The sequence below is a fragment of the Amborella trichopoda genome, chromosome 10, assembly GCF_054954075.1.
Source record: "Amborella trichopoda isolate Santa Cruz 75 chromosome 10, AtrichopodaSantaCruz75HAP2 v2.0, whole genome shotgun sequence".
NCBI lineage: Eukaryota > Viridiplantae > Streptophyta > Magnoliopsida > Amborellales > Amborellaceae > Amborella > Amborella trichopoda.
This window is the reverse complement of record NC_142345.1, coordinates 27537418-27563598: the sequence shown is the minus strand read 5'-3', so window position 1 is coordinate 27563598 and position 26181 is coordinate 27537418. Positions and strand designations below refer to the sequence as shown.

The 26181-nt window shown below is 37.8% G+C and overlaps 1 protein-coding gene across 18 annotated transcripts; it reads right to left on the bottom strand.

Moving 5' to 3' along the window:
* Positions 1–65: 65 nt before the first annotated feature.
* On the bottom strand, positions 66–25907 carry LOC105421869 (putative carboxylesterase Os04g0669500). Of its 18 annotated transcripts, none has more exons than XR_016043155.1 (7): positions 25439–25907; positions 18728–18851; positions 18517–18638; positions 4603–4687; positions 2234–2341; positions 2017–2145; positions 66–638 (listed from the first exon to the last, which is right to left on the bottom strand). XR_016043155.1 is itself a non-coding variant. In XM_088850124.1 (7 exons), exons 3-6 carry the CDS (start codon positions 18795–18797, stop codon positions 2056–2058), a joined length of 345 nt encoding a protein of 114 aa, XP_088706250.1. In that variant the 5' UTR covers positions 18798–18851; positions 19038–19090; positions 25439–25748; the 3' UTR covers positions 66–638; positions 2017–2055. The 18 variants fall into 18 exon arrangements, 14 of the variants coding, with proteins under 14 accessions (XP_088706250.1, XP_088706244.1, XP_088706240.1 ...); XM_088850124.1 differs by lacking the exon at positions 4603–4687 and adding an exon at positions 19038–19090 and having other exon boundaries at positions 18773–18851; positions 25439–25748; XR_016043154.1 differs by having other exon boundaries at positions 66–2145.
* Between the last annotated feature and the right edge of the window lie 274 nt (positions 25908–26181).

Here is a 26181-nt window from a genome sequence, read left to right as displayed (position 1 = left end):
ATCATGGATTACAAAAAAAAAACAAACAAAAAAAACAAAAAATTCAATCGTGGATTACAAAAAAAGAAAAAAACAATTCGATCATGGATTACAAAAAATTCAATCATGGATTACAAAAAACTCTATCATGGGTTACAAAAAAAGCAAAAAACAAAAAATTCGATCATGGATTACAAAAAAAAAAACAAACATTTCGATCATGGATTACAAAAAAAAAAACAAACATTTCGATCATGTATTACAAAACATTCGATCATGGATTACAAAAAATTCTATCATGGGTTAACCTCCATGGACATGGTTGCCAGTCACTTCCTCACTGTATCAAGTTAATTGAGTCTGCCTCCATTATCAAACGAACCCAGCAGTCCTCTTAGAGCCTGAGGCCTTGGATAACTAAGCCACCCCCCACATTGAGTAATAAGGATGCACCCATTGTTAGCGACGCTAGCAGACCATAGTGTGCGTAATAAGGATCGACCCATTGTTATCTCTAACAAAGCTCCCTACTCTTCCAGGGCCTGGGTCCCCCCCTCAAAGTCCTGGCATGATGGAGCTTTAAGATGCTGAACGGGGTAGGATCCTTTGACCAGGCCTAGCCTTCTTTGGCTGGCTTGTGATATCTCTCTATACCATATCTATGTCATTATTAAGCCACAGTTAAATGGCGACACATGTAGCAAGAATAAAGGGGAACTTTATATCTAGAAAGGGCCCACAATATACGAGGGATTTTAGGGCATATATAGCAAAATGAAGAGATTTTAGGGAAGATAGAACCCTCAAAACGGAATTTAGAGTAACATATGCATATAGGATAAATCCTAAAATAATTTAGTGATAAAATCACATGCATTAACTTTCTAAATTCGATAAAGAGGTCACATAGTCCTTCCTAACTCATGTTATTAAGCTACAGTTAAGGGATGGACATATGCCATAAAAATAAAACGGGACCTGCTTTCTAAAGAAGATTAGAGCATGTGACCTTCAAAGAGAGAGAGTTCAACGGATTGGGTAGCTAATTGGATTCGGTCTTCTTATTGAGAGATTTTAGGGAAGAGAGAATCCTCAAAAAAGAATTTAGAGTAGGTAGAATATGGGAGTCGACCTGGAAATAGTGAAACTCAAGATGTATGTTGCATAGCTAATACTTTAATATCTGATTGTTTGGAAGCTGAGAATGGTACACTCAGTTCAACCCTTGTTAGAGACTACTAATGTGGATAAGCTCTGCAGATGTGAGGCACATTATGAAATCAAAGAAAAACAGAAGATGCACTTTCATTCTGAAGAAGGTGGCAACTTTCTTCGAGTAGGGTGCTCCCACCATGAGAGAGATCAAACAAGGAGTCACTTCAGCCCCATACTTCAACTACAAGGACACATTTTCTTAGGTGTTCACCACCAATAACAGTGATGGTAGGACTCCTGGTTCATCGACTTAGGTTTCTCTTTAAAACCTATGGACCGACCCCCATGGATTGACGGGGAATGGTGTACTGCATATTTCTGTTGAGGGTCTAGTACCGCTATATGATTTTCACCCTCTTCATTCTTCTACTTTTTATATGCTTTCCCAGGTTATTTGGACATTTGATGTGCCAGGAAGTCTTGGCCAGTTTCTGTCTCCCCCATAAGTATGACAAACAATCCAGAGCTGTAGATTCTTGCAAGGACAAAACCAGTCCAAACCATGGCTGTTCAATTCACAGTTGGTTGGCCTCCCAAAGTTAAAACACTTACCAAAAGAATGACTCCACCTTAGGTGCATGGATTCACCTAAGATATAAAGTTGTACAACATTTCAGCATCTTAGGATTCGAAGTTGGGGGGGATGGGGGGGGTTGTGAGAGAGAGAGAGAGGGAAAGAGAGATTTCCTTGAGGTTGCAACACTTGAAATTATAGGCCATAGTTTCTTGAGCGAGGCAGTGGCTGAAATAGGTCTCTATGACAACTTAAGCAGAGATCTACAAATTTTAAAGGAGCTGGGCTTGCAACCCAAAATGCATTACCCGACAACCTTATAGACCCAAAATGGAGGCCAATAGGTCTTATGAAGAACTTTGCGAGTGAACCTTGATCCACGACCCTAATGAACTCAGCTCTTCAGCAGTAATGGAATGTCCAAGATCTGGATATGCCTGCAAACCCACCACAAATACATGCCAATTACTTGCGAAGGTATGTGTGTTGTGTAGCTGTGCACATGAGAGAGAGAGAGAGAGAGACCTTGAATTCGCAACTGATACCAGCTTGTTCTAGGAACGGAGGACCAGCCTGCCCAGCTTCAAAGAGTACCGTTTTATCAGCCATTCCATGAGACCATAAAATTGGTGTCTGTAGATGACAGAGAAACCTATCAAATCCACTATCAAATCACAGCTCTTTGAACATAATGCAAGTCTACGACTTTTGAATACTTGCAAATACGTCAAATTGAGCATCAAATAAACATGCTAACCCATTTTCATACTTCATAATATTGCAGACTCTACAGAACAAAATTTCTGAGACAATGGCTATTCACATTTTCAAAAGAATATTTTATTCCTTGATGGTTATCTTATTGTGCTCCGTCTAGGGAATCTCTCCCATACATTCATGCAGCATCGTCTCATCCAGCTTGGGAGCTTTGTAATAGCTGTATATGAATTACGAATACTCACTTTTCTATTGTGTAGGCAGCGATGGCTGGACCACAAATCACAAAGAGAAGAGAGGAGAGAACTCATCCCTAAACATATTACAAAATTATTACTTATGCGGATCCACAAAACAGGAGCCCATCAGCTGCAGCTTAAGCATTCAATAAGGGAGATCCTCCAAATGCTCTTGAAGTGCAAATCCTACTTCCATATGTGGATAATTGATGAGCCTAAACTCAGACCAAATCATACATCTAAGTCCTAGCAGATTATGAGATAAAATGACGACCATATTATAGGGGCAGAGAACATAACACAGGAAAATACATGACTTTTTTTTTTAATCAATGGCTTTTTCTATTGATAAATGAGGATGTACAATTCTCCGTATACAAAAAATGCATATGATGCAAGAGTTTGTTAAAAAATTTGCCTATGAAAAGGAGGGAGAATGTTAGGATCAATCATCCACTGATCTTTTCACAAACAGATTGGGGCGAGCAACTCCATTATAGCTAAAGCACTGGCAGCTTAATTAGCTTCCCTCCAAATATGTCCAAAGGAGATCAGAATGGCAGATCACAATTCTGCAATAATGCCAAAAAGCGATGGAGTATCCGAGGACATGACAAGACTTGGGTAACCCATGCAATGACATTTTGAGAGCCAGCTTCCACTAAAAACTGCGAGCCTAGCTCTTCAAGCTTCATAGACCATCCAGGAGTACAAGTGTCTCAGCAAGGGTAATGTCCGACAGCCATTGAGCCTTGAGGAGAGAAGGGACTCCCCAAAATGGTTTCTAGATACCCAACCAATTCGGGCTGGCCATGGGTTGCCAAAAGAGCACCCATCAAAGTTAAGTTTTTTCCTTCCTTTTGGTAGTGGCCTCCATATAGCGGATATGCAGAAACCCCTAAGGCTAGTTCAAATGATGATATCCCACTAACTTACCAGGTCCAAGGATTGAAAAAAGTGGCTATGTGGAATTCAAGGAAGTATAAAAATTCTCTTTTTATTTTATTAATCAATATGAATTCCATGTAGAAGTGCCACAATACACAGCTGTAAATAAGAAATAAAACCCTAAATCAGTGTTCGCAAAATTGAACCGAAACAGTTAACCGGACATGGGGCCGGGAGCGGTTAGAACTGAAAGCAGACTAACCGGTCTGATAGATTTGTTTTTAAAAAAAAGGTAAAAAATCCCTTAAAAAAAAATAAAAATAAAAAAATAAAGAAAAACATAGATTTAGTGTAATTATTTTATTACCTACATTTACCTTAAGAAAAAAAATTTGAGAAGCCCAAGCACATACAAGGAAATGCTGAAGTGTTTCATTGAAAAGAAGGCAATAAAAAAATTTTCATGCACTTAAAAAACCAACATGTTCCATTTCCATTATTACAAATAGAACTACATCATGCAATTAAAAAATAATAATTAAAAAAATAGAGCAAAAAAAAATCGAGCAAAAGATTGAGCGACATTATCATGCACTTATTTTATTTTTGTTAGAAAAACAATATAACATTAAAAAGAGAAGAATCGATTTTTTTGTCATATTGATCAAAAAACATAGTTTTATGAAAAAAACACAATTTTATCAAAAACTTTATTAAGCAAAATATAGAAACACTTCCCATATTCATCAAAGAACAAAATTTTATTAAGCAACATAATTTTTTTAGAAAAATTGATTCTCAGAAACCCCTAAAATCGAGTAACATTTCAAGCAAGAAACGATCCCCAATGTTCAGATAATCGAGCAAATCAAGTCACATGCATTGTAAGGCTTAGATCATCTTTTAAACGTACCAAATCTCATAAAAAATATTCAGTATTTCTTATTTAATTGCAAAAATGGATGAAATTTCAGATCTATGAAATTTTCATGACATCATGCAAAAAAAGAGTTCATATAAAAAAATTTACTCAATCATAAATAAACATACCTATTTTATTTGATAGATGAGGCCTTGATGATCAAAATCCACAACTCAATTTGATAAAGAACGACCAATAAATTGATGAAAAAATCTGCGTTTTTGGATCAAACACAGGTTATTTGAGCAGCAGCATTTCGGGCCAAAATCAACCCACAATCTTTCATTGTTTGAACAAATTGAAACACAAATCTAGTAAATGCTTCGGTTGTCTATCAAACCCTCCAAATATCATCCAGAACCATTCGCTTTTAAAGAGATTATTGAAAGAATGGCGGAAATTTTCAAAACCCGTTAAAGTCTGCCATTTCAACCCCAATAAACTCTTTTTTTTTCGATGTTTCAATCCAAATTTCTTGTTCTATAGACATTAGATAGTGATTCACAGTGATAAGGCACGAAAAAAGCCAAAAATTGGTAGGAAAACAAATAAAAAAAGGTACTATACAATAAAAAATGGGTGTCTACTACATATAGTGGCCACTATTTCAAAATAATACCGTTATAGTCACATAACTGTTATTTGTAAATAACACCCAATTTATCAGCTAACCGGTCCGGTTAGCAGAAAACTAGCTGGTTAGACAAAAACACAGCCGGTTCAACCCCTAACCGGCCGGTGTTTGGCTTGGACATTTTAAAGGATGTACCTTATGATATTATACACTCCAAACCGGCCCTAACCGGAATTGGGACCCTAGCAGCTCCGATCTAACAGGCCGATTCCGATTCTAGCCGGCCGGTTTTTTTAACACTGCCCTAAATACAACCTAGGATTTCGTTTTTACTAGCAAGTAATCCAGGATTGAAAAACAAGCTTCTACTAAAAATTTAAACATACATAATGATCTTAAAAATTTAATTAACACACTTACGACTGAAAAATAAAAGTAAACAGCCGGGAACACTTACTTGAATATGCCCAGGGTTAACCCCATAGAACTCAGTATAGCCCACATTTGACTTTCTGATTGATGGCGCACTCTTATCCTATTAGCGTTGCTGAATTTTCTAAGCCAATACGCTTCTTTAGGCAATACCTCTCACCCCTTTTTAATTCTATGGGGCATGCCACCATGTGGCACCTCCACTTTACAAATTTAGGGCTTCACATGCCCCCCTTTTTCTCGCCCTTGTGGGTGGGCGGTGCCACCCCTTGATTTTTAAGGGGTTGGCATGCCACTTAGATAGAGAAGGGGAAGAGAGAGAGACCTAGAAAGATGAGAGTGAGAATGGGGTGTGGAGAGAGAATCAAGAGAGACAGAGAGAGGCTCGAACATTGTGTAAAGATTGAAGGGGGAACCCTCCCTTATAAAGGCGTCAAGGGCCCTAGGTATGCCTATCCAATTGTGACTCATCATGACCAATAGGATTTAGGAAATCTATGGAGTAAGTGAGATTTAAATTTGAGAATCCATCCTATGAATAAGCCATCATGATTTAGGGAGGAACATCAGGGACCAGTGATTCAAAGAACAGCCTGCCTAGCGCTTAGGCGGGCTAGGGGGTTGGGCACAAAGCCCAAGCCCAAGTTTAGGCAACACCCTTGGGTGGGGGCTCCTCGGGCGCCCACCTAGGCGGATGCCCATCCCATCGCCTAGCCTTGGGTGGCCACCTAAGGCATCCGTCCTGCCGAGGACAAAAATGCATTTTCATCTTCTTTTGTCTAAATTAAGGAGAGAAAAGGGCCGAGGGAGGGGGAGAGGGAGGGGGTTAGGTTCTCTTACAACCTAAACCTAAACCACATTTATGACATTTAGGAAGAGATAAACAACAAAAAAGTGAAATTTGCGATTTATATAAGATTGACGGAATTGTCAAAGTTTCGAAAAATAATCCAAACATCATCCTTTTAGTTTGGATTTGGTTTCAACATCTTTTTAAACTTATTAGAGAGTTTTGAGGAAGCACTTGAGATTGAGAAACATCTCAAAAGTAGAAGTTTGAATATCAAGCAATCAAGGTCAATAGAAAAAACTTTGTATTTCAAATTGCTTTTGCTATTTTGATATGTCCTCTTTGGGTTTTAATAGAAGTGGTGATCTGAGTTGGAAATACGACTATAACCCGAATCCTTTACATAAAATTGTATAACATGTAATTATTGTGAGAAGGATATAAATGGGGGTATAAACCGGTTCAAGAAACATCTTGCCGGTATCAGAAGGGATACTGCCCCTTATAAAAACGTTCCTGATACGATTAGGGAGGAGATTAAAAATTATATGCATAAAGTAAAAATAAAAAAGAAAATAAAGAGGCATGCATAGTGGAGCTAAGGATTGGGGTTTGTATTTATGATAATGACAAGAGTGATGAGGAGGGGTGTGATGAGGTGAAGCAGTTTGCTATGTCCCAGTCTAAGAAAGGAAAGGGAGTTGCAATTGGATCTAGGGGTGGGGGGGACCTAAGAGACCTCAGGTTAACGAGCCTATGGATTTCTTTTTTACCCCCGCCTGACCCTTGAGGTTGCAGGTGAGAAAACCAAGAAGCAAATGACCATTGAAATAGAATCAAAAAAGAAGAGAGCAAGAGAGAGAACTGCCCAATATATTGCATGGTGGTTTTACGAGGCAGGCATCCCTTTTAATGTCGCTCTCCTAAGCAACTTCTACACCTTCATAGAGGCCATTGGACAATTTCGACCTGGGTTGAAGCCCCCAAACCCATATGAGCTTTCAGCCTCTTTTGAAAAAAGAGGTGAATATCACAAGGGAGATTGTGGAGTCGCAAAATGATGCATAAGCCCAATATGGGATGTCTATAATGACTGATACTTGGAGTGACAAGGAGAGAAGAAGTCGGATGCATTTGTTGGTGAATTGTCCTTTGGGGATTGTTTTTTTCGCTCTACTGAGCCATGATGCCCATTACATATTTATAGTGTTTGAGAAGGGCATCAAGGAGGTTGGCGAGAAACATGTTATACAGGTTGTAACATATAATGTTGCTCCCAACGTTGTCGCTAATTTGTTGCGCCTAGCTTATCATTATATTTTTGGGACACCATACACAGCACACAACATAGACCTCATGCCTAAGGCTCTAGGTTAGCTACAACTTTCATTTATAACCACACCTCACCCTTAGCAAGATGCGCAAATTTACAAAGACAGAGGAAATTGTGAGGCTGGGGGTCACGAGATTTGCTACCTGGAATCTATTTTTACATAGTGGCCTAAGAAGGGTGAGGATCTTAAAGTTTCCCTTAACTCGTCTGAAGCCTGGGTAAAGGAAGTGGGTTATGTTAGATTGGCAGCTAATATAACACTTTCTATGAATACTGAAGGCGGACCAGGAATTGTATAGCCAACCCCAAATAGTTAGCAAAATGCTCTGATGATGATGACGACCTATGTCTGCATAGCATACATTTGAAGAGATTCTAGTTGACGCAGATGTTCACCTCTGATGATTGGAGAGCATGCAAGTGGCCAAGGATCAGAAAGGGAAGAAAGAGAGAGATATTGTCCTAACGCCTTTTGGCAAGGGGTAAATGGCATTCTTAAGGTATTTTTTCCTCTTGTAAATGTCCTTCACATGGTTGACAGTGACAAGCCCTCCAAGGGCTTCATATATGAGGGAATGAAAAGTTGCATGAGAGAGATAGCCCATAATTTGGGTAATGATGAGAGCCTCTATGAGCTAGTTTGGGAGATTATCGATAAGAAGTGGGATAGGCAACTACATCGACTGTTGCATGTAGTTGGTTATTATTTAAATTCAGCTTTTTATTATGCTAATAAGAATATACAGAGAAATGACACAATTATGACTGGATTTAGTAAGTGTCCAGATATGTTAGTCCCTAATCAGGATATCCAAGACATTATATGCGCTGATGAATTAAGAAGTTACGACTGCGCATTGAAATCTTTTGGGAGTACAATGACGATAAGAACAAGGAACAAAATTGATCCAGGTAATAATAATATACTTAACCCAGTCTTCAAGTTCAAGTTTCATCTTTGTTGTTTGTTTTTTATGTTTCACATATAATTGTAATTTATAATCAATTTGTAGCCAACTGGTAGAGCCAACATTGGTGTAGTGCTCCAAACATACAAAAGTTGCCTTTCAGATCTTGAATCTAACCACTACCTCGTCCAGCTATGAGCATAATTTATTTTATTAGTTTACAGTTTACTAATTTGTATTAATAATTACTTATTACTATGTCAATTGTGATATTAACTAGTTTCATTTGATTTTATTGTATGTGTTTATCATTTTTCATATAGATTAATACAAAGAAAAGAAACAAGCTTGAATCAAAGAGGTTAAATGACCTAGTTTATGTGAAGTTCAATTGACACTTGAAGAAGAGGTTTACGAAGAGGGATAAGAGAGAACCCCTTAGAATAAAACATATGGACAATGCCATGGAGTGATTGGTTGATGATGATGAGGTCGAGGGGCATGAAGGATTGATATGGGACATGGTCATGGATGACTAAGGAAGAGGAGCCGACCCTCTTAGGACCACTAGATCAGCTTCATAGAGGACGAGGGTGGCGGAGGAAGAGGAGAAAGCACTGGAAGATTCAGAATAAACAAAGGAGGACGACCATTATGTTGAGGAGGGAGATGATTCTGATGATGATAGGCTCGACTCCGATGCATATGACCCTACTTTTTATGAAGATGACTGAAGACTCTTTAAGTCTTCAAGTATATATTTATTTCCTTTTTCTTTTCCTCCTCTTATGTGTATCTATGGACTATGGAGTATAGAGTCATGGATTATATGTGGACTACGGACTGTGTTATTTTTTTTCTATTTCCTATTTTGCTTAATGTATCATTAACTAATTCTCCAAATCTCAAATACTTTGGACCTTGCCTCAATATCCATTTTTTTTACTGTGTATGGACTATGGACTAATGGTATGAAGTGTATGGATCACGGACTATGGATGGATTAAATGTTATGCATTATTAATGTGTTATATGCCTCAGTATGCACGTTTTAGTTTTTATATAAAATCTGGACCTTAAAACAATTGGATCAAACACCACCTACCCTTCTTATTCTATCTGGGCCACCGCCTAGGCGCTTGGTGGCCAAGAACCCCCCCCCAATCCGCGCTGCCTGCCGTTATTTAGAACACTGCTAGGAACCTTATCCCTTTAATCTTTTACCCATATCCACTTCTAGTCAAACTAGAATAAGACCCATCTAAATTTAATCTTCTAGAATTCCCTTATCTCTCAAGATTGTAGGAATTCAAAGATAAAGATAAAGATATGATCATATAATATTATCCAAAACTAACTCCCACAAAAAAAGGACATCATCTCTTTTTAAAAAAAGATTTCCATAACATAAAACAACCTTTTTAATGAAATAAAACTTAAAAATAAGAGGGAGGCATGCCACCATGTGGGAGGTGTGGGCCCCCCATGGGCTCCACGCCCCACGCATGTAGTGTGGCAAACATGTGCGCTGAATCCAAGGGCCCCACACATGCCCCTCCACACAACCATAATTTTTGGATATACCCTTTTTAAGGAATTTACAGCTGAAATTAATTTTTGAAGTTCTACAAACTTCTAAAATTCACATAAATATTTCTCACTGAAAAATAAAATATTTATAAGTGGATTGGTACTAATGGGTAGAGATAAGTGACTATCCAGGCAATCCACCCATCCCAGTCACCATGAACCTCAACTATCTTCTCAAACCGACCCAACGAGACCCATGACCCATAGTCTCATGCAGGGGCTCATGATTGGCTCGTCAAAAGTTGGCCAATAACTAATAGACCCACAATCCTAGAATGTGAATTACAGGTTTACTACCTTAAGAGCAAGTCACACACACATATCACTATTATGCAAGGGGGACTCTCTCTAGGCCCATGTACACGTATCCCTTTTGAGGGTTGCTTACTGGTAATGCAGTTGTTATGTGTATATACCATACAGAAGTATGTTCAGGATTTAGCCAGCTCTCACATAGCTACATTTGCACACATGATACCACACACATCTTCTAGCCCACAAACCATCCTTGGGCATCTCGCCAACCTCAACAAGAGATGACACACTGAAAACTCTTTTTGGTAGGGCCTTATTGCCTAGGGGTAAGGCTTTAAGACATGGCCTAGCCCATAGACTGCCTAACCCTAAGTCAGTCAGCTAACACATATACCCACTGAAGTGTATAATCCACTATAGTTTATATTTACGTGCTCTCACTGACTTTAAAGACCATAAAAACCCCAATAAGGATGAGTAGCTAAAAACTCTTTTCAAGTTATAGAGCCCAAGAGATAACCATGGACTTGATATGATCAGTAACACTTGATAGTATGAATTCAGTGTTATGGAAAATCCACCGATTTTCTCTAGCCATATTGATGGCATAGCACCCAAGCCCAAGAGAGCCAAGAGATGGCGTGTCAAGAAGGGGCCCATAAAGGACCCCACATTAAATAAAAGAAACACAAGTTGGGGTGTGAATCCGTATAAGGACCTCCTAGGAAAAGTAAACGACCATGTGGTTCCAATTAGAGTATATTAGGATTTGGTTTCACTATTTCTTGGATTCCCAAATTAATAGAATACCTTTCTTCCATTATTTCCTAGTTGTAATGGGTTTGACGTTAGTCTCTCTAGGAACTAAAAGTTAGTCTCCTAGAGAGACTAATGTTCTTCCCTACATGGATTAGAACTATCTTTAAGTTTGATTAGAAAGCTTATTAGAGTAGATTAGGATTTGGTTTCATTATTTCGTGGATTCCCAAATTAACAGCATACCTTTCTTCTATTATTTCCTAGTTGTAATGGGTTTGAAGTTAGTCTCTCTAGGAACTAACGTTCTATACTACATGGACTAGAATTTGCTTTAAGTTTGATTCGAAAGCTTTCTTGATTGTTTATAAGTCCAAATATGGGTAGATTGGAATTCAGGAACCACTAGAAATTGATGTACATGTCATTAGCCAAGAAGTAAATTGTTTTAAAAATAAAATTTGGGTTTTTAATTGTAGTGAGAGGCCAGCTTTAAATGGGAGATTCCCCAACTCTTTTTGTAGAGAGTGATTCCACAACACTTGCTTAAGACTGAAAGAGTCTCCTAAACAAGTTAGCGGCTTCTTTCCCTTCTTGTGTGACACATCCCCAACTACGATCCCCCACAACTAAAATCGTCACTCGTTCAAAATTTTCCATCAACTATAGTCATACCTCCCCAATCACTAACAAACTAGCTCAAAAGCTACACTAAAGCTCAAGTTATCCCTAAGATTTGACTTAAATTCAACCCTAGAAAAATTTTACCTAACTCAACGTGTGATGATGATGATGATCACAATGATCATGATGATAGAGCACCTATAATTTGCCTCGAGGATGCTGATTTCTATGAAAGAATGGATCCTCCACCTCTTTTAGACTGGTTTACTAGTATACAAGACTACCATGACTGGTACAATATGCATGAGGCCAGAAAAATCAGATTTGTTAAAGCTAAAATTAAGGAGTCAGCCACAGTCTAGTGGCGGAGTTTAGAAGACAAGCTCCGTAAATTGGGCAAGCCAGCCATCAAAACTAGTGGAGATGAAAGGTAGGATCACAAAACATTACAAGGTGTTAATATGTATTTGTTGGGCAGTGTTTCACAGTAGGAACATTTGTCTTTGATGATATAAGGTTTAGGGGGGTGAATGTCAATGGGAACTGTACGAGAAAATATCGCTGGATTTGGGGTAGGTTGTAGGTTTAGGAAGTAGGAATTCAGGTTGTGTAGCCTGCCATCATATGGAAGGCCAAGGCCAGCATGCATGGCCTACCTGGCTAGGCATGACATTTCTTGTAATAGGAAAATATATGAGCTTGAACCAAAGGAATCATTGTAATCTCATGGAAGCAAGGCAGTAAGAGGTCAACAAACCCATGGCTAGGAGTGAATTCTTTCCTCCTAATCAAATACATTGGTATTTTTGAGAAGCCCCTTTAAAATATGGTGAAATTTGGATCTGATTTATTGGAAGGAAGGGATCTGAAGAAAACTCAACACCTTTCCAAACCAGGATTGGTGTGTTAAATTCTTAATCCTAGAAGATAGACATGAAGCATGCAAATCTCTAAACAGATGGCGAGGGCAATGGTTATTCAATCATCACACCATGGGATCATATAGGGATATATATGTGTTCTGAAAATAGCCAAATAAACTAAATATGACCATTATTTCCTTGGGTTATATCATAGTTGTTGGAAACGCCTGGGAACCTGAATTGTTTCAGGAACCAGAATCGCGGCGCACTTGGCCAGAAGTTTCCCGTTGCAGGAATCGTTGTCCGTACAATAGGAAACGCTGGGAACGAGATTCCTAATTTTTAGGAATCGAGTATCCATTGGAATAGGTCCAAGTTTCATCCACATTTGGAATAGAGATTTTGGCCTCCTTGGAATCGGAGATTCCCATCCCCTTTGGTTCGACACTCCAAGTGTTGAGTTTCATTAATATGCGGAATCGAGTTTTTGTCATCTATGGAATCGAGTTTCTGACATATGCGGACTCAAGTTTCCATCATATATGGAATTGAGTTTCCAACATATGCAGAATCGAGTTTCCATCATTTATGGAATCATGATTCTAACATATTTGGAATCGAATTTCCATCATCTATGGAATCCCGTTTCTAAAATATTTGGAATCAAGTTTCTGAAGTATATGGATCGGAGATCCATGCTGGTTTGAGATCGAGAATTACAATAGTGGAATTGAGTTTCCGACATCACTTGATTTGAGTTTCTGACATATGTGGTACATAGATATGTTGCTGGGTAGAATCGTGATTCTAACATATTTTGAATCAAGTTTCTGAAGTATTGAAGGGGTGAGTGGATCAGGTGTCACTGGGTAGACTTTTTAAACATTAGGAGTACTTCAATACCATTTAGGAGGTGTCAGGTGTCACTACGTAGATTGTTTAGCCATTAGAGGAGTTTGGGTTTTCTCAAGCTCAAGCGATGATAGTGTGCGATATAGGGCCTATAGCTAGTGTCGCAGCTACAAGGCTGCATGTTGTGCATGAAGGAAAGATGGTGGCATCGACATGTGTTTGTGTATCATCTGGGGGAGAATGTGGTTGGCAAATCTAGCACTGGAACACCAACTCGCCCCTTCATCAGTTGAAAAGACTAGCCAAGTGCTTGCTGATATCCTTTTGAAAGCCATAAAGTCGATTGAACCGTATAATGTGGTTCAAGTCGTAACCGACAATGCGGCCAATTGCAAAGGTGAAGGTGAAATAATTCAACGTCGTCATTCTGACATTTTTTGGTCGGATTGCTTGGCTCATACTTTTGAGTCTACTAATGAAGAATATTGTTGACAAAAATAAGAAAAATCCATCTTTTGCTTTCGTTCGTAAACAGTGCAAGCATGCAAAGGCAGTGGTAAAGTACATTCATAATCATACAAGATGCCTGTACATTTTTCGGACCCATTCTAACTTAGAAATTTTTAAGGCTGAGAAGATGAGGTTTTGATATCACTATATCATGTTGAGGAGATTGATGGAAGTGAGAGTTGCCTTGACGTCTTTAGTGTTGGGTAGCGAGTGGGAAGGTTTGAAATGAGGCACATCAGATAATCAACATAGTATCGTCCGTGATACTATCATGGACGACGAATTTTAAAAGATGAATAAATTGATATTGTCTTTTACAAGGTCAATATGGAAGACTATAAAGATTGTTAATAGCGACAGGGTTGTCGTGGGAGATGCATACGAGTGCGTGGATACTATGTTGGGGGAAATTGCGGCGGCCCTATATGACGATTTTGTGTTATTTCAGAAGGTGAAGACTTTGGCCGTGGCTCATTGGGACAGATCAAATCTTCGGTTGCATTGTTTGGCATTCCTTCTCAGTCCTAAGTATTATTCACGAGAGTGGTTGGCTACACCAGCACCTAGGGGTGAAAGGATGATGAAGCCCCACCAGGACCCAGAAGTTTATGCATGTTACCACACAGTCCTTGATGTACCGATTCTAGATGATATGGAACGAGGAAGCTGCGGCAACAAATTGGCGATTTCTTGGGAATAGAGGGGTTTTCGCTGTCTCCCCATCTATTGTTGATAAGGGTTCTATGGAAGCAGTGTCATGGTGGGACATGTATGATGGTGGTACTCCAGAATTGCATGCAATTGCGGTGAAGGTATTGTCACAAAGTTTTAATTCCTCATATGCAGAGAGATGTTGGAGCACGTATAGCTACATACACAATGTTAAACAAAATCGGTTGAATGCCGATCATTCCGAATCATTGGTGCATGTTCATTACAATGACAGACTGTTGAGCAGATTGCGAGCGAATTACAAAGTGAAATGTAAGAATTGAGACTCTCATCTTGAAGACGATCACTTCGAGGATGACATAGAGGCTCTCGAATCGTTGGATGCACGCCTTGATGTTGATGATGACAGAGTTGTGTCTACACAGCCTTTAGGATCTGTCACTCCATCGGGTAATTCAAGAGAGGTGCCTAGCACTCCAAGCCACCCCGATGTATTGGCAACTTAAGGTACCATTGAGCGCATCCTCGGTCAGCCTTCACTAAGGGCCGCCCCAAGAGTGCATCCATCATCTTCTATCGTCCCAAGAGCGTCTCCATCGTCTGCTACAGTTCGAGTTCCTCCAACATCTTCTACCATTTACACAGAAGTTCCTCGAAGCAACCAGAAAGAGTAGAAGAAGATACAAGTCGTAGCCCCCCTCATCCCCCTCCCCTTCCCTCTCAACTTTTTTTATTATACAATATATAAATTCTAGACTATCAATTATCAGTCCATGTGTGTTGTTTTATATGTTATTAAATGATTTCAAAATTTTATAGGCATTTAAATTAGAAGCGAATAAATAAAATTAACATTATTAATAATCACTTTACATTCAGTATTTCAATACTAAGCAATGTTGCAAGGCTACACATGGTGTAAGATCACTTAAGCAGTCTTTTCACATAACATATGAGCAAGATTAAGAAACCAAGGCTGTTTACATCACTGCAAATATAAGGAACATTATTCTATGGCCATTTAAATCATTTCACATAACATATGAGCAAGAATAAGAAACCAAGGCAGTTTACATCACCGCAAATATAAGGAACATTATTCTATACGAATTTAAATCAAGCCAAAAAAAAGTAAAAATAACATTACTAATAACCACTTTGCAATCGGTAGTACAGTACTAAGCTATGTTGCAAGGCGAGACATGGTGCAAGTTCACTTAAGCAATTCACATAACTATGAGTAAGGTAAAGAAACTATAACGGCTTACATCAATGCAAATACAAGAAACATAATACAGATAACTAAAAAAGCAACACAATCTCATTAATTCCTTCTAAAATACATGCCTTATAAATAATAATACCCCCTTCAAGTACACATGCCGCCTAATGCTATCGTTTGGGACCTTAAAGCATGATATCCACTAGAAAATAAAACATTATTTTTGTGGTTATTATTTACAAGAAACCAATGTTTTATACGGTGTGGATGATTCAAAACCCTGACGAAACGAGTTCCATTACATGTAGAATCGTGTATCATTTAACATGGAATCAAGATTTAAACCTCGTTGGAAGCCAGATTCAATCTATTTGGAAGCGTCTACCCACAATTAGGGGGTTCAAGTTTCTGTAGATCTGTTGGATTGAGATTCCGAAATTAAGGAATCGAGATTTCGGAACTAAGTAATCGAGTTTCCTTGGTTCCGAAAAATATTTTTAAAAGAAGTGTTGAATCGAGATTCCCAAATTAAGGAATCGAGTTTCCCTGGTTCTGAAAATAGGTTTCCACATATGTGAAGAATCGAGATTCCGAAATTAAGGAATCGAGTTTCCTATTTTGCAAAAAAAAGGTTCGCACCTAGGTACGAAATCGAGATTCCGAAATAAAGGAATCGAGTTTCGTTTGTTCAAAAAAACGGTTTCCATGGAGTTTCCTTAACGGAAATGCGGAAACGGGTTTCAGAACCAGAATCGCGGGGTCCGAGGAGAGATTCCAGTAACTATGGTTTATATACATTTGGACTGGTGCCCTTGGAGAATGAAACAAATGATGACATAAAGAGAGCATAAGAAACAAAGGTGAAAGATACACAGATAGTGACAGTTTGCCGAACTGGCACCTGAACATCTAAAAGTGAGATGAAAGGCAAACAATGAAGCAACCTGAGAAGGAAACCATGAGAAAGCATAATCAGAAGTTTCAAGGAATCTAACAAAAAGGCTAATAAATGTTATCCTTCCACATAATCATATGCAGGTGAGATACAAGAAATGTTGTAATAAGTGTCACAATAAGAAACATGGAATATAGCAATAAGATATAAAATATCCCTTTTAGAAGAGAATTCTATATAAGAAAACATTTGAGCTATTATCCCACTCATCCCCAAAAGAATCTTCCACATATACTGCAGAAGCCACCTCAAGCATCTAATAATAATTCAAGTCAAGCCAATTGATGACATAGCAAAGAGAGTGCATTCATTACCTAACCTGCTAACGATGTATCTGACCTGGAATAAGGAGCAACCCATATTTCCAGGATGTCAAGTTTTAAAGAGCCTCTTGGTGAATCAACAAGACAAAAAATTAGAGTAATCACTCAAACCGGCTTTGAATGAGTTAATATTGATGAACGCCAACTACTGCAAGATCAGACAAGGAAATGAATCTGGATAAAGATAACTTATGTATATGATATTTGAACTCAGGTGGTTTGTTAATTATTAATTCCAAATGAGGCGTGCCTTCTGGAACGTTAAAGACCTTGAATACTACCAAATTGATGTAGAAGACTCTATTAGGCTTCATCATCAGCATCCAAGCCTTATCCCAACAATCTGGGGTAGGCTATATGAATCTTGTTCCACCATTCAGCTCTATCAAATGCCATACTCTCAGTAAGACTATAAGAAACCATATCATTTCTCACTACTTCTATCCATGTCCTTTTAAGCTTCCCTTAGCGCTTTTAGAGTCTACACTTGAACCAAAGAATACTCGCTTAAGCTCGTGAACTATAAATATTTCTGACCACATTTGAAGGAAAACTAAGGGAGAGAATAAAACTAAGGGAACAAACGATTCAGGAGAAAAGGAAGAGAATAAAAAACAACATCACTTTCAAGGTTCGTCATCATCATCGTCAAAGCCTTTTTCCAACTAATTGGGGTCTGCTACACGAATCCTAATCCTCCATTAGCTCTATTAAGGGTCATACCGTCAATGAGGCCATAAGTCCCCATATCTCAGTACATTGCTTCTGGAAAACACCCTACCATAAGCAGATTTCAAGATTCATGATAAGTTTTGGCAAAGTTTTATGGTGGCTGCCTACCCAACATAACCCAAGCCTTTTACCCAGATATATGATGAGTTAAGGAAAAGTTTAAGGCCCTCACCCTGCTTAATAAGCCATAAGTCTTTCTACAGGAAAAACATGGTGATGCTTTGCATCAGGTTGCTTACGATTAGCGATTTGTGATTATACATAAACACCTGAAAGTAATGAAGAAAACTACCCATCTCATCTGAGCAAAAGTGATACGAAGAAAACTTATATCACTCTTATTATCAACTAATTTAGGGAGCTTATGCTCATATTGAAAGATGGGAAGATGCTGTTGTAAATTGGAGGATCAATTTTAACATACTCATAATATTGGTAGTTTGAGTCGACAACTCAAAAATCAATGCATAAATTGGAGGATCAATTTTAACATACTCATAATATTCGTAGTTTGAGTAGACAACTCATAAATCAATGCATGTATACAATGAAAAACTATGACATCATCCCCTTCTTCTAAAGAAACATATTCCAAAATACAATATTCTAAGAAAAACTCAAAAAAAATGTTGGTAAACTCAAAACTAGTACCCTTTTGGCCTCTAGAGAAATTTTCTCTAGAATTGAAGAATTAAATGGAACCCATCCACTAAAGACTGTACCGCCACCTAGAGTTTTTGGATACAGCAACACACTTGCCAAGGTCAATGCGCCTGAAAATTAATAGCCGGAAAGTTATGATTGATAGGTATATCATTTTCAAGGCTCAACAATAACCATATAAATTGATATACGAGCATACTTCCTTGACTAAATCCACAAACAAATATGTTCTCTGGGCTAATACCAGCAGAAACCTCCTTATCTATCATTGCATGCACATTTCTGACGGCTCTAACAACCCCTTCTTCATCTTTAGGGGACTCCTGAAACAATATTAATGAAAAGGAGATCAACAAAACTCTCTTAATTCAAAACTCTCTTAACATGGAAACTAAAATTTATAAATGCTTTTTAACAAAGAATAAATATTTGAAGAACATCTGAAAAAGAAGAGAGAGAGAGAGAGAGAGAGAGAGAGAGAGAGAGAGAGAGAGAGAGAGACTACTTACAGCAGTCACCGGTATCTCATAGATGTCAAACTAAGAGGGCATTACAGCACTGTCTATAAAAGCAAAGCTAACAATTATGCTTATTAAAGTTTGAATTTGAAGAAGTAAAAAAAAAAAGAAGAATACAGGAAAAATGTATTTTAGCTTGCTCCAATAAGCGTATGTGCCAAATGGATGGAAAAGAGAGCACAATTACTATGAAAGACCGCTTACAACCAAGTTTTACTTCCAAATGTGGAATCAGCTAAAACGTGAATGAAATTTTACAAGCATGAGCAAAAAAGAAAAGCTCATGATTAAATATACATGCTATTTAGAAGTTAATATTATTTGTTGGGACCAATGGTTTAAAAAACGGATTGGTGACCCGGATCGGGCTCCCAAAAAACCGATCCGGATCGGCGAATCGGCGATTCGGATAGGGAATCGGGTGAATCGGTCAGAATAAAGCTTAAAAAAAATCCGAAAAAAATGTTAAAATTCATTATAAATATTATTTTTTAGGAATTCAATAAGAAATGAGGGTACTCCATTAAGAATTTTCATGTTTTTGAATGAATATGTGAATATTGATATGTTCTTTCCCTGCATGAACCGCCATTCAGCATTTAATTTACATCACACAAAAGGATAAACATAGAATTATCATGGAATAAGTATATCAACATACATGGACTACAATAAAGCATAAAATTAGTAACATATGATCTAAAAATAAAATGATCGACGACGTTATTGCTCTTCTTGGTCACGCTGGTGCCATTGATTGAATTCGTTTAACAATTCATTGATTCGATCTAAAAACGAATCATCGATATTAGCAAGCATCTGACTATTCCCAAATCCCTGAGTGTTAGTATTTTGTTGTGTTCCCAATCTAAAATCCCCGAAGATTGTCCATCCTTCATGCTCACCTGCACTGTCGTGCTCATCCCTATATTGTTGCTGTTGGGACTCGATATGTGAATAATATGGCTGGGATAGGGTGGCCTCAGAATCATCATTGATCATGGATTAAAAAAAAAAAATCACAAATTTTCAAAAAATTCAATCATGGATTACAAAAAATTCGATCATGGATTACATAAAATTCGATCATGGATTACATAAAATTCGATCATGGATTACAAAAAAAAGCAAACAAAAAAAAAACAAAAAATTCGATCGTGGATTACAAAAAAAGAAACAAACAATTCGATCATGGATTACAAAAAATTCAATCATGGATTACAAAAAACTCTATCATGCGTTACAAAAAAAACAAAAAACAAAAAATTCGATCATGGATTACAAAAAAAAAAAACAAACATTTCGATCATGGATAACAAAAAAAAAACAAACATTTTGATCATGGATTACAAAACATTCGATCATGGATTACAAAAAATTCTATCATGGGTTGCAAAAAAAAAAAAAAAAAAAAAAAATTTGATCATGGATTACAAGAAAAAAAAACAAACATTTCGATCATGGATTACTAAAAATTCGATCATGGATTACAAAAAATTCTATCATGGGTTACAAAAAAAAAAAAAAAACAAAAAATTCGATCATGGATTACAAAAAAATCGATCAAGTATTACAAAAAAATCGATCAAGTATTACAAAAAAATCTATCATGGATTACAAAAAAAAAAAAAAAAAAAAAAAAAAAAAAAAAAAAAAAAAAAAAAAAAAAAAAAAATTTCTTGCGGTACTCGCTGATTCCGTACAGTGATTCGACGAGTCACTGTGCAGAATCGTCCCGTTCTCTCTAGAACCGGACGATTCCCGTTTTTTTCGCCGATTCGATCCGTCCATGGCGATTCCCGAGTCGAACCGGCGCGAGTCCGGTTCGACTCGGCGTTTTTTTAAACAGTGGTTGGGACATAAAATAAAGTACGGTAAAACATGCATGCCTATAAATTCACAGAACAATGCAGATCATGCAAATACATCCCATAATAATAATAAAGGACATGCCAGGGAGGAACCTCGAAAATGACCACATTGCCTACATTCACGAGGACCAAGTAACCCGTACTCTAACTAGGATCTAGTTCCCATAAAACAATCAAATTAGGCTTCAAGTACTGATTAGGGAGATAGCCCCCATTTCCCTGATGCTAATACTGCAACTTTGTTCTCACTATTGCCTTCTATTCCCTGTGCACATACCACAAACATCTAACACAAACCCTAAAGCACCAAATGGATAATGTTCATTGATGTGATCCTCCCTCACAAGGCTACATTATCCCCTCCAAATCCCCCAAAAGATTTATATTGATCAACACCTGAAGAGAATCCAACCTTCGAAAGGAATCCGCAAGCCAAGAAGAGATGAGGACAATCAGAGATTCATGGTGCAACACACAAGATTCTGAAAAGGATTGAAAGAACAACATAATCCCCTTTGCACATTTACAGTGTCCTTTGCCTCTACACATATCACAGAGTCCTCACTCTGATTATTATTGTGCAAAAGGATCACATCTCATATTGCCAAACCATCCACATTCTGCCACACATAAGCAGCACACATCCTCCAAACAAGACTCCTGTCAATCTATCCCTTTCCTGTTGATGCTAGAAATGCAAAAACAAAATATAGAATCCCATTCTCAGAAATGCAAAAATAAACTATAGAGACCCATTCTCCCTAAACCTATCCATTAAAATTTCAAATCAATCTGAAACCTAAGCTATCTTTTTTTTTTGATATGTATCTGAAACCTAAGCTATCATGTACAGTACTGTCCCAAACAACCGCAAAAATCTAAGACCAAGACAATCATCCATACACCCATAGTTACGAAAACCTCTACCTTGTTACAATCACTGACCTTGTCCCCCTCCTAAAGTCCAACTCTACTCCTCTAATATAGCCCCACTCGCTTAGCCTTATATTAATAAGGGTCACATCTCATAGTGCCGAAACCACAAGAATTCTGCTACCCATCGGAAGCACACATCCTCCAAAAAGGCAATCTATTCCTTTCCTATCCCTGCTAGAAGTGCAAAATAAACTCTAGAACCACATCATCCATGAATAATACCTAAACAAAGAGCATAAATAGAATCTAAACAGAAACCCCTATCTATTAACATTTCAAATTATCCCCAAACCAACAGTTGCATGCAAAACCTTTACCTTTTTACAACCCCCAAGCTTGTCCCCCTCTAAAATCTAGTTGTACTCCACCAGTATAGCCCACAGTTGGTTACCCCCATAATCTCATATCCCTGCCTCAGGCTTTCTCTATCATTCATAACTCAGAAATGCCAGGCCATCAAAGTAAGTCATTAAACTTCTTTACTATCTTGATCCCAACAACCATCATCTTTCAATTTAAATCAAGGATAAAGTCATTAAACTTCTTTATTATCATGATCCCAACAACCGTCATCTTTCAATATAAATCAAGGATAAAACCAAATCAACTTAAGAATCGGTCTCCTTGTGTCTAGAAAGTAACTAGCACTGTAACTTATCCAACTAGTCCCCCACCAACAGAGGAATCTAGAATAGACCATCTAGAAAACAGCACTTGTAGTAATAACCCAAAGAATTGATCTGACAAAGGAAAAAAGCCATCCCTTCTGAGGCTTGCCAAAACACATAAGTAATCCTTGCTTATATGCTTGCAATGAGACCTACTCCCCAACACAACCTTCATACAATGATCATGAAAATTGCAAAGTCCATCCAAACATATATCACATTACTTTTCCCAACATCAGTTTATAAAGCTAAATTGTCGGCCTCCTCATCTTAAGCATCGCATAAAATCAATATATCATTATCAAACAAAAGGTGGAGCACGCCCAATATGATAGCAAATTCTTCACTGAATCCATAACCAATCATCAATGCCGTCATCTGAAGGAAGCCACTGACGAAAAATTATAGAAGGGAAGGGAACGCCTATCAAAGTTCTCAAGCCACAAGAAATATTACAAAGACAGTGGACAAAATAGAAAAATAAGGCCAATGTCCTGCTCTCCATCGCTGTCTATGATCCAACCTATCAGGCATAGAGAAGTGACCACATATCTTAAATCCATATTCGCTGTGTCTTTAGTCCTTGCACTCATGCATCATCCAAGATCTGTTCCATCCGAACAGAGAACCATGATAGGTTGCCATACGAACATCCTTCATATAAAAAACAGATAAGAAATTAATGAACATTTGCACAGACTGTAAACTATGGTGGTTGTCAACTCCCCTGACAAATATTTATTGTAAGAATCATAAACATATCATCCATGTCCTGATTAACCTTCGTCAGGTAATATTTTCATGAATCCTTTCAGGTCTCAACTACCTGCAACTAGTTCCACAGTAGATCCATCAACATAAGGCTATTTGATTACAACCTGCATATGTAAAAGTGGACAACCGAAATAGCATATCGAACCAGCGGGCATATAATACACCTTGAAGGTTCCTCTGCAAAAAAATTAGGAAAATGAAATGCCCAAGGATTAAGGATGTCTCATGGCATCTGGTTCATCCCGGAGTATATAAATTTCCCTCGTAAGAATTGTAGAAGAAATGTGTCAACAAAACTCATTCTAGATAAAATAATAGTAGGGTTAACCTTTGAGTAAATAAGATTCTAAGAACTAAATCTGTCAACAATAGAACTCTTTAAAAAGGTCAAAAGGTATATTAAAATGTTTTGGAGCCTTTCAGGATCACAATAATGTGTCAAATGTATAAAGACCCCTTCCTGGGCCTAGCAACTCTGAAAAAAATTTGAATTATAATCTGGATAATTGAAGAATTAACCCATCATACCAGCTTGATCTATAATGCATATTTCAAAAAACATTGGGGTCATACATGGTTCCTTTACCATTTACAAAATAGACCGACGTGATTAAGTTCTTCAAGTAGTTGTTTTCACCAACCCCAAAACAATCACAATAAGATATAGAAACTAAAAGTAAATGTTTAGAGAATAGCACGGAAGATTGATTAACAAAAGTTATAGCTTATCCAACACAACTGAAATGATTATAGCATTTTAATATCCTAGCATCCCCTAATCAATAGCTTCAAGCACTATTTGAAGAAACTATAACGATAACAGAAGTTCTATTCTAAATAGCTTTTACCCCCCTAAAGTACGGTAAAAGAAACAATAGAACTCAGAAATTTATTTGACAACACTTTTGACTAGCATATCCTACACATAAACGAAAATGTAGAAACACAAAAGTTAAATCCACCTAAGGTACAACATTGGTAATTTCCTGAAAAAGTATAGAACATAGAAATTCATTTGACGCTGCTCTGAACTAGTATATACCTCAAAATAGAATGAAAAATGTAATATTTAAATATTGAAACTCAACGTATAATCCAAGTTGGCAAATAAAAATATCTCACGTAGTAAAATAAACCAACAAAAGAGCTCAAAAGTCTACATAAAATGAACACTACAGTGAGGGAACCTGAGAGCGATAGTTTCCCAAATATTTTATGGTAGGGTCGATTGAAATAAAAGGGCCCACTTTCCACCGTCCTCACTCCCCCTACTGTGCGAAACCACCCTCGTGATGCCATGCACAGCCCACTGCCGCCTCCCTTTTTCTTTTTTTTTTCTCACTGCTGCACAACACCTCTTTGCCACTGTAATCAACGCCACGGCCATCACCAACCATCTTTCTCCACCTACAATTGCAGCCATTTCCACCACGAAGCAGCGACAACGGTCATCACGCTGCTTTCTCTCCGCTTGCTCTCTGCGTGTCTGCCCTTCACCTTCGCTCGCCCCACACTCCCTCCTGTCCTCCAATCTCTGCAACTCTCCCATCCCACCACTGTGTTTTCCCTCTCTAAAAAGAAACCACTTAACAAAAACCCAATATTAAGATAGCTCCTCATGTCTCTCTCTAAACGTCCATATGAACGTCCCCCCTTCTCGCTTTAATAATAATAAAAAAAAAAAAAAAATGAAAGAAAAAAAGGAAAAAGAAAGAAAGAAATGACTCAAAGGGACAAAAAACATAGAAAGAAAATGTGACAGTCCAATTAAGCAACAGCAGGCACTTAATTCAGTAAAAGACTCAAAGCCCAGAATTCATCGTACAAAAACAAGGAATCAAAATCTGCACCAGCATTACTCAAATAGTGCACTCCAACATCGCTCTAGGGCACTCCATTTAATCCTTATTTCCATCAACGCCCTATTATAAAATGCCTAATTTCATTTACAGCAAGTTCAGCAGCTATGAACAAGTTAAATGATAATCCAAACAACAAATACCAAGTAAAATGATGATGAGGATTATTGAATCTAGAAATACCAAGAAGTTTATTTGACGATTATTACGAAAATACTCATCAATTAGAATTACATATAGAATTGTGTTGTCTTTGCAGATAGAGAGAGAGAGAGAGGACACACAGTTACAAGAGACTGGCACGGAAGGGGCAGAGGGGAAGAGCCATTTGGTATGGGAAAATTCAGGGATGGAAGAGAAGAAGGACTTAATGGGAACGTTGGCAGGGCCATTATCACCCAACCCATGAAGCCATAACACCAACCCAAGCCTTCTAGAGTGAGAAGTAGCCATGAGTGGTGGTTGAAGGCCAAGAGAGAGAAGACTGCTCTGGTGTGGGCTTTGGTTTTGGAAGAAGCGAAAGAGCAGAGCAAGAACACTGGTCAAGATAAACGCCACCCAACTCAGAGGTTTCAGGATATACAGCCTCGCCCCAACTCCTCTCATGGGAGCATGGATCCCATTTCATATGAGAATGTGCGAGAGAGAGAGAGAGAGAGAGAGAGGCACAAAGGGAGTGAGCACGGGAATTTGAGGGACACGGTTTCTAAATTAGGAACAATTCCACGGACTCACATGTAAAAATACGGCCATAATAATTTATCTTTGAAATAGAATTTAAAGGAATATATAAGGAAATTATTAATATATAAAAATAAATAAATTTTAAAAATTAAAAATGATATTTTTTGTTAAAATATTTGAAATGTTGATTTTATTTTTTGTTAGAAGACCATTTAGGGAACCCAATTTTAGTGGACGGTATAGATCTCCAAGCTCGCATAATTACAAGCGTTGGCTTGGAAGCGCCAAATAATTTTCCTTTTGGATGCATTTGTTTGTTGGAACTTTGCCGAAAAATAAATGC